The sequence below is a fragment of the Salvia hispanica genome, chromosome 1, assembly GCF_023119035.1.
Source record: "Salvia hispanica cultivar TCC Black 2014 chromosome 1, UniMelb_Shisp_WGS_1.0, whole genome shotgun sequence".
In the NCBI taxonomy this organism is placed as follows: Eukaryota; Viridiplantae; Streptophyta; class Magnoliopsida; order Lamiales; family Lamiaceae; genus Salvia; species Salvia hispanica.
In genome coordinates, this window is record NC_062965.1 from 52,683,520 (window position 1) to 52,693,729 (window position 10,210).

The 10,210-nt window shown below is 33.1% G+C and overlaps 1 protein-coding gene across 1 annotated transcript; it reads right to left on the reverse strand.

The window, feature by feature from the left end:
• Positions 1-6,372: 6,372 nt before the first annotated feature.
• LOC125200523 lies at positions 6,373-7,005 on the reverse strand. Its single transcript, XM_048098159.1, has one exon. It carries the CDS (start codon positions 7,003-7,005, stop codon positions 6,373-6,375), a length of 633 nt encoding a protein of 210 aa, XP_047954116.1.
• Between the last annotated feature and the right edge of the window lie 3,205 nt (positions 7,006-10,210).

The following is a 10,210-nucleotide window of genomic DNA, read 5'->3' on the forward strand; positions in this document are numbered from 1 at the left end:
TTCTAGGTGAAATTGCATTTGAGATTCATACATGAATTATATTCATGAGTCCTAGTTTTATTTTCTTACACTTTTATATCCAAGAATTTTACCCGAACTGCTATTTATTTTCATGTCTGATTTTTAGTCTTATTTTTCAATTTACTTGCAACTTATTTTCTAACGATGACCAACATATATATATCTAATTTCTATTATGCATTCTCTAATATTATATTTTTCTCATTCTTCATCTATATCTCTTGCAACTCTCTATTGCCCATGTTGCAACAATTTTCGGCCATGCTGATATTAAAAAAATACTCGCTTTGTCCCATAAGAAATGAAATGTTTTCTCTTTTGGATAGTCCCATTAAAATCGAAACGTTTCCTAAAATATGAATAATATCATCTCTACTTTTTCATCTCTCTCCAATAATTTACAAAATAACACTACAAAAATCACATGTCAGAATCAAATATTTGATATTTAATGGGACGGAAGGAGTATCTAAAACTTGGGCCCACCAATTTAAAATTTTTGACTCTGTCACGGAGCATGGGTAAACCTTATAGTATTTCAAAGCATAGTTTCCATAATTAGCAAATAGTGAAACGCTGCAATTCATAAAAGTGAGGTACTCTTTCTTGTGTAAATCTTGAAACTCACTCAATTTCTGACGAGACCACTCACTCATATAATTGAAAAGTAAAAAGAAAAGGATGGAAAATGCATTAACATTTCAACTTTAAAATACTTATTATAAATGCACAACAAAAAGTACTCCCTTCGTCCCGTTTAAGATGACACGTTTTCCTTTTTAGTTTGTCCCAACTAAAATGACACATTTCCTTTTTGGGTAACTTTCTCTCTCCAATTAATACACTCAACCACTTTTTCTCACTTCTATTAAAATATCCATCTTTCTTTATCTCTCTACTTTAATACTTACACCCACATTCTCTCTCTCCAATTAAACACTTTAACCAATAACTCCTAAAATCCCGTGCCGGCTAAGCAATGTGTCATCTTAGCTGGAACGGAGGGAGTAACATTAACTAGTGAAACAATTTGTCAGGCCCACAAATTGTATCCCTGCAACAGCTATACAGCTATACTGTCTATACACAATACTGGGAGAGAGAGAGATTAGGAATAATTGGGATGCCATTATATCTCAGCTCCATGTTTTGCTTTTTATGTCTTTCTTCACGGGATGGGATCAGTCAACACATTGTACGGTTGTACCTTCTCTTTCTTTCACTTTTTTCCATAAAATTTTAAATATTCAAAAACATTGTAAGATCTGAAAATATTAAGTATAATTATCATTCTTCAAAGAAAAGTATTTAGCTCAAAAATATATTGTGCTTTTTTTTTCTCTTTCGTTGACATATTTGGTGATTTGATTAACATTTAATTGGCAATATATTTATCTTTCAATTTTAAATACTAATAAAGTAGTTTAAATATAGTTATCATTCATGAAATAAAATAATTATCTCAAAAATATGTTATCCAAGATTTTTTTCTTTCGTTGTTAGTTATTTTATATATTTGATAATTTCATTAACATTTATTTTGGGGCATTCAATTTCAAATACTCTTACTGTATTAATTATAGTTATCATTTTTTAAAAATATTTTATTTCAACAATATAACGCCAGTTATTATTTTCAGATTTTACAAAAAAATCAGTATTTAAACGAAAGAAAAAAAAAAATTAAGGACAGACATATATTTTAGCTAAATATTTTCAATTCTTACCGTGTGTCAGTGTCTTCATTGTTTAATCCTAATTACTCCTATAAAATCAGAATAGAAATACTACAGAAATAGAAAGAGGAGAGGCTGCGGTTTGTTCATATGTAATACAAAAATGGAGACTAGTAAATATGTTTGTATATTATACCATTCATCCAAAATCGAACTACTAGCATTTAGTGCAGCAAAATGCAAACCAGAATCCTTATGACTACATAACCAGGATAAAAATAATAGGCTATTTTTCAGGACATAATTAACCATAAATTCCACAAATTAGCAAAATCAAACAATCCATAACAAGAATCAAGCTTTCCTAGTAGTCCTCCCAATTTTATACTCCCTCCGTCCCGCTTAAGATGACATGTTTTCCTTTTTAGTTTGTCCCAACTAAGATGACACATTTCCTTTTCTGGTAACTTTCTCTCTCCAATTGATACACTCAACCACTTTTTCTCACTCATATTAAAATATTCATCTTTCTTTATCTCTCTACTTTAATACTTACACCCACATTCTCTCTCTCCAATTAAACACTTTAACCAATAACTCCTAAAACCCCGTGCCGGCTAAGCAATGTGTCATCTTAGCCGGGACGGAGGGAGTACTAATAGCAGCAGCCATTGGGATTGGAGCCTGGAGGTGGCTTCTTGTTCTCCATATACGGAGTAATAATTATGAACATAAATATATAATGACAAGATTAGAAAAAGAAGCAAGGTAAAAATTTTAATCAAAGAAGTAAAAATTGAGGGTCATTAAATATATACAATTATGTGTATCTATCTTTTCTCTGTCAAATTTCATTTTTTCAATTATCAGTTTCTACTATAGGGCTCTTTTAGATTAGTTTAATATTTTTGTGTTTTCCTGTCAAATTTCATTTTTTCAATTATCAGTTTCTAATATAGGTGGGCTCTTTTAGATTAGTTTAATATTTTTGTGTTTTACTTAATTATTTAAGTATTTCATCCTCGAGATTAGGGTTGTTTATTTGTTTTCAATTGTGAAAGGTTCTTACAAGCTTTTTTTTATTTAATTCAATTAAAGATTGTTATTGAAAGGAAAGGGTCTATCAAATCTACCTATAAAAGGTCAATTAATGCTAGTACTCTTTTGGGTTTGTGACTGTGTCCCCTTTCACAACATACTAGCTACACCTCAATACTCATCCTAATTATGGCATTCCTAGTAGTAAGTGCATGACAGCTAGCAACAATTTAATTTTTCTATGGAATCCTTTAACTCACAATACTTCAATTTCCACCATTTCAAGAATCTATTTCTTATTAAAGTCTTTCTCTATCCTTATTCTCATAAACATACCAACACATGTTGAGTCAAATGACCCTAATTTGGAACCCACACCCTTCAAAATTAGTTCAACAATCCAACGCCTAACCAAATGCTACATAGTTGGTACTAATAGTTAAAACTTAAAACAAATGAAATGATTTCAAATCATTTTAAAGGATAAATTAATAAACAGTTATTCAAAACAAACTATGCCATTATTAAATAACAGTAGTAAATATTATAAATTATAAAAATAACTAGTAAATATACTTAATTAATTCATATCACAAATTAAACATCATTACGTCAATTTCCTTGAGTACTTTACATCTTAACTCAAATTTATGAAATTAATAGTAAAAAATAAATTAAAACCTAGTACTAGTATCAAACTATTTATTAAATAATTTTTAAAATTGTAAACTATAAAACGGCCACATGTATATAGACTTAATTTCATAATACTATCATCAAACTAACTGATGATCATTAAATATAATTTTTTTGTGTATTCAATCTTGACTCAAAATCATGAAAAAAAATAAATTTGATATAATAATTACAATCATTCACGTCCAACTATTTCATTATTCAGTAATTTTAAAATTATAAATTAAAAAATGACTATGTATATAACATAAATATACTTAATTTCTTAGTACTTTCATTCAACTAACTAATGGTCATTATGTTCATTACGACGGTTTTCTTATGTACTTTACATCTTGATTAAAAAATTATGTTCATTATTACGGTTTTCTTATGTACTCTACATCTTGATTAAAAAATTATGTTCATTATGACGGTTTTCTTATGTACTCTACATCTTGATTAAAAAATTATGTTCATTATGACGGTTTTTTTATGTACTCTACATCTTGATTAAACAAATTATGAAACAAAAATAAATTAAGTATAATGTACTCTAGTAAAAAATATATTAAAACGATAATAGTCATTCACATTCAACTATATTGAGTTATCAATTTCTAATATCTTTTAGATTAAGTAAGTATTTTTGTGTTTTAAGTATTTCATCCTTGAAATCAGATTCTTGTAATAGAAAGTTGCAATAATGTATCATGTAAAAGTTGTAATAACGTACTCCCTTCGTCCACGAATAAGAGTCTTGTTCACTTTTTCGCACTTGTTTTATAAAAATGATAATAAATAGTTAAAGTGAACAAATGATAAACTAAAAGAGAGAATAATGTAGACAAGACTCTATTTATTACTCCATCCGTCCCATAAAAGTTGAGACATAACTTTTGGGCACGGAAATTAAGAATTATATTAAATAAATAGGAGAGATGAAAAAAGTAGAAAAGATAAGAGAGACTAAAGTAAATGATTGAATAAAGTAAGAGTGATTAGATGTTTTATCTTTTGTTAAAAAAGGAAATGACTCAACTTTGTTGGGACAGACTAAAAAGGAATACCACTCAACTTTTATGGGACGAAGGGAGTATCATTTTTACAAAACAAGTGCGAAAAAGCAAACGAGACTCTTATTCGTGGACGGGGGGAGTATTGTATTTTCATTGCAGAAGAATCTTACTTTAATTTTTTTCAATTCTAACTATTTATTATTACCTTCATAAAAACATGGCCAGAAAGAAACACCTCACTTATAATGGGACGGCGGGAGTATTGTTCACAAGTACAAAAGCATTCACTCTTTTCTCAATGAAACAGATTCTTGAAATGGTAAAGGTTGAATTATTGTGAATTAACAGATTGCAGGGAAAAATTGAGTTGTTGCTAGCTGTATGCACTTGCTTCTATGAATGCCTAAATTAGGATTAATGTTCAAATTGATTGAAGGAGTTTTGAGTAGCAATGAAAAGGAGCATCTAGCTAATAAAAATATACTCAGAGGTGAAGAGGTGATGTGGCATGAGATATTGAGGTGTAGCTAATACTCCTTTTATATAGTGAGTAAACAAATGAATATTAATCGAAATTAATACTATTAATTGACCTTTTATAGGTAGATTAGATCGATCCTTTCTTATACTACTACATAGATGCTTATGAGATAAAAAAATACTAGTAGTAAGTGCGGAGTATAAGTTAATTAATGAAGTATTAAAGTCTTATACGATCAGCATTATTTTAGCCTATAAAGTGTTACGAATTGCAGTTCGTTACATATACTAATTGACAACATGATAGATTTTATTTTCGAATGTCTCCAACCTTATATTTTATAGTATAATTAAATATATACACTAGCTGCATCTATACCCTATTAGTATTAAATAAACAAAGACGTGGAGCAGATTTCAATATTTCATGCATACTTTCGAACCATATCTTCTAGTACAATTATTTAATCACTTTCTTAACTTTAAACTAAGAAAAAGGGGAGAGTGACAACAAAGGAGAGAGTGACAACAAAAAAGGTCATAGTCCCGGTCGACTCTAAGGGCATCCATAGTGGGACGCCCTAATCGACGCCCTATGCACCGCCACGTCATCATTTTATCCTCCTCCCATTCCACCTGCAGTGGGGCGGACTATAGCCCGTCCTAAGCGACGCCCTAAGCATTTTATCTATTATTTGAATATTTAAATACTTCAAAATTTGAAAAAAAAAACTTCATTTCATTAAAATTAAAACATTACAATACGAAATTAAAAAATTACAACTTCTCAACGGCGGCAGTTGCGGTTCCAAACTTCTTCAATCATGTCGGTCATGAGCTGAGTATGGTCTTCTTGGCTGCGCATTGACTCCAGTCGCTGTAGAACCGCACCGATGCCCATCGGTAATCCTCGAGTGACAGGCGAGGTCGCCCTGTTGGAGCTAGATCCGGCTTCATCATCCACCCAATTGGTGACATGTCCACGTTCTTGTTCGACTATCATGTTATGCATGATGATGCACGCATACATGACGTCAGCGATGACTTCCTTGTACCAGAGCCGGACCTTTCACGATTGCCCACCGCGATGGGAGCACCCCAAAAGCCCGCTCCACATCCTTCCGCGCGGACTCCTGCTTTGACGCAAACAAGACTCTCCTCTCACCAATTGGGCAGCTGATCGTCTTCCAAAAAACAGGCCACCTTGGGTATATGCCATCGGCCAAGTAGTACCACATATGATGTGTGCGGCCGTTGGCAGTGAATTGGATGGCCGGACCGCGACCCCTGCACTGATTGGCGAATATGGTGGACGAGTTGAGGACGTTGATGTCGTTGTTCGACCCGGTTACACCGAAGTAGGCATGCTAGATCCAGAGGCGGTGCAGGATCATCGTAGGGTGGCTGCCCTTGTAGCCACTGGTAAATTGGCCTCTCCATGCCGTCGAGCAGTTCTTCCACTGCTAGTGCATACAGTCGATACTCCCTAGCATCCCAGGGAATCCGTGCACCGTCTTGTGCATCCGCATCCTGCTCTGGCAATCATCAGCAGTCGGGCGTCGCAAATATGTGTCACCAAAAGCCTCCACAACTAACTTACAAAATTTCTTGAGACATTCGCGGCCAGTTGTCTCCCCGACGTGAAGGTACTCGTCGAACATATCCGTTGTTGTGTCGTAGGCCAACTGGCGGATCGCAACCGTGCACTTCTGCAATGACGTAAGTCCGGGTCTGCCGATCCCGTCTTCCCTATACTGGAAGTACTCATCACGTCCCTCCAACGTGTGCACAATGTGGAGAAAAAGATCTCGGCTCATTCTAAAACATCGGTGGAAAACATTCGGGCCCCACCTTGGATTCTCGGCAAAATAATCTGCGAACAGACGTTCGTGCGCTACGTCATGCTCACGGGGGACATACGTCCGACGTCGTATTGGGCGAGGGACCCGCGCCGCCTCCTCCGCTGTCGCCGCCTGCTCCTGCTGCATTTGTGCCAAGCATTCCGCCTTGGCTTCATTAACGGCATCGAACAAGGCTCGAGTCAAGGCCCGTCTATAGCCATCCGATGTACTCAAATCGTAGTCGTCGGGATTCATTTTTTAGACGATGAGAGAGAATAATTGAAGAGAAATTGAAGAGATGTGAAATTGGAGCGTATGAAATGGTAGCGAATTGTAGTGTTTAAATAATAATAAAAAAAAAAAACAAAAAAAAAAACGCGTGAGCATCGTCCGAGACGCCAAAGTGGCGGATGATGCGACGGACGATGAGCATCGTCCGCACTTCGTCCACGCACGATGATTAACCCATCGTCTGCGATGCTGCAGTGACGGACGATGCTCTAACGTTCAAATCTGTCTTAATCTTAGTTGTTGGCTGATACTATGTATAATACGGCCCACTAATGTTTAATACTATGAATAGATCTCGCTACTAATACTGATCCAACAATTTGAATTGCTTTTATTCAAATTGCCACTAATTCCACATAATACCAAATCAAGTATTCGGGAGTTAATATTACACGGAACACGGAGTCTCATGCGCAAATAAAACAGTTGAGATAATTAATTATGAATTACTCACTCCGTCCCAATTTTGGAGTCACATCTTGCGATAAAAGTTCGTCCCAGTTTTAGAGTTACATTTAGAATTTTAATATTTGGTCATACAATTTTATCCCATTGTTCATCAAAATTACATAAAAATGTAATTATTTACATTAAAATAAACCAAAACAAAAATAAAAAAAACCAAAAAGTCAAAAAGGACCCACTTTCAACCGACTCACTTCATTTATTACACACTCCATCGTCTCACTTCATTTATTACACACTCCACCGTCTCAATTCATTAATTACACACTCCACCAATTCCTTAAAACTCGTGCCATAACTAAATGTGACTCCAAATGTGGGATGGATGGAGTATTTAAAATATACTTAAAAATAGATTGGTAGTTGAGATTTTTAAGTTGGGTAGAAACAAGAAATAAAAGATTATTGAGTATTTATTTGGGATACTCTAATCAAATCTAACCATTGGTAGTTGAGGGAACAAGTATCAGATTTTTTAATATGACGTTTATCTACATGTTGTTAAGGAGATAAAATTTCTCAAGTAGTAATATTGTACTCCTTCCATCCGTCATTAAGAGTCCCGGTCATTTTTGGACACTTATTTTATAAAAATGATAATAAATAGTATTAGTTAAAGTGGAGAAATAGTAAAGTAAGATAAAGAATAATGTTGAGAAGAGTCTTATCTAAGTTATTCTCTCTCTTATTTTATCATTTCTCCACTTTTACTATTTATTATCATTTTTACAAAATGAGTACGCGAAAGTGACCGAGACTCATAATGGCTGACGGAGGAGGTACTGTAGTATTGATTTTTAATATTTATATTAATAGTTTAGCTCTTCAATAGTTATATCCTATATCATTAAGTACACATATATCACACATATATAGATTTATTGCACGTGTGGTATGATTTCAGCCTAAGTTGTAATTCCTTACTGGGCCTTTGATTGTCTATTGTTTAGGGACAACACTTCATGATTTACTTAATTATCAAAATTTATACTACTATTAATATTTCACTCAAATCATTGAAAAAAATATTTGCCAAACTAACACATCGTTAACCTAAAATGGTTTAGGGTTTAGAGTTCACGGGAGCTAGAGAGATGATGTATAGGGTGTCGTCCCACAATTGTGACATATTTTGTAGGTCGGAGGGAGTAGTTCGTAAAATAATTTAAACCAAACTTATAAGAAGAGATGTACATATATAATTAATTTATACACACAATCTAGATAATTTAACCAATAATGGAGGTCAGTCATGATTTGAACGCAACGGGAATTAGCTTGGATTATCTAGCATTTATTAAGATTGTTTAATAAACATAAAATTATTGTCCGGAGAAAAAATGTTTAGGAAACATTTAAAGAAAATTAAAAAAGAAAAGTGTGACACCTATTATAGGACAGATGGAGTATTATTTATGATACAAATCTGGCCTCCTTGGCTTTTCTATTACTACTCCACCCGTCGCTGAAAATTTGTCACTTATTTCTATATTGATTTGTCGTTAAAAATTTGTCACATTTCATTTTTACCATTTTTAGTAGTAGATCTCATATTCCACTAACTCATTCTCACTCATATTTTATTACAAAACCACATGTCACTAACTTTTTTAACACACTTTCTATTACATTTATTAAAACTCAGGTCAATGGGAAGTAATTGTTTTCCACAGCTTGTGGGGTACCTTGAGGATAAGGGGAGCTGATCCTTCACTATTCGTTAACTTGATGCATAAAGCTCTCCTTTACTTTAGTTTTCCTATACCCTCATTAATTGGTGGTTGGCATTTCTTGTGGTGGTAGTACAAAATGGGAGTGGGTGTACAAAAGGGTAAAGTATGGTGGTCTCATAGGTTTAAAAAGGATGGGTTGCTGATTTGATTTGGTTGAAGAGGATCATAACCATATTTGTTTTCTTCTTGGTGAGACTTCAATGGAATTGGGACATATGGAGTGGGGTCTCAGAGCTGATCGGTTGAGGCCTATCCACATCATATAAGCTAGTATTACTCCTTTTTTATTTTATTTGTTATTGTCCTACTACTACCAGTCAGGTTACATACACAATTTTGTTTCTTTTGTGAAATGCACAAAAGAATAAATTGACGAAATGATAAATATATGTTCATAATCCTAACAATTTTTACCTTGTTAAGTTGTTATTATAATAATTTAGATATGACAATTCTAGCTTTGTTGAGACAATTATTGATGTCATTTTAATTTGATCATTTGTGTAATTCTTGAATTTGATTTTAGATTTTGCACGATAGATTATGCTATTTGAAAAGCCTAACAAAAAATTTTATTTGAAAAGATGAAGCCCAATTGAATGCACCTAAAAAAGTAGTGTATGTAAAACTAAAAACATTAGGTTTCACTTTTTGAAGCAATTACTTGCCTGGTTGATTCCAGAACTTTTTGTGTTTGAAGATCTTGAGCTTATTACATGTTTTAATAAGTCTGTATATTTTTATATTTAGAAATATGTTATTTTGAATTAAACAAAGACTTAGAGATGTTTAAACGATTCTATGAACTTTTAACATTTCAGTAAATTAAATCTTAAAATATTTTTCACCATGTTTGTTATTCTTAAGCTTATAACATGTTCTTGTACATATAATTTAAGTATGAAAGTATGATCAATCATGTCTTAGATTCACATAGATACATTCAAATAAAAGAGTTGGTGGTCGATATG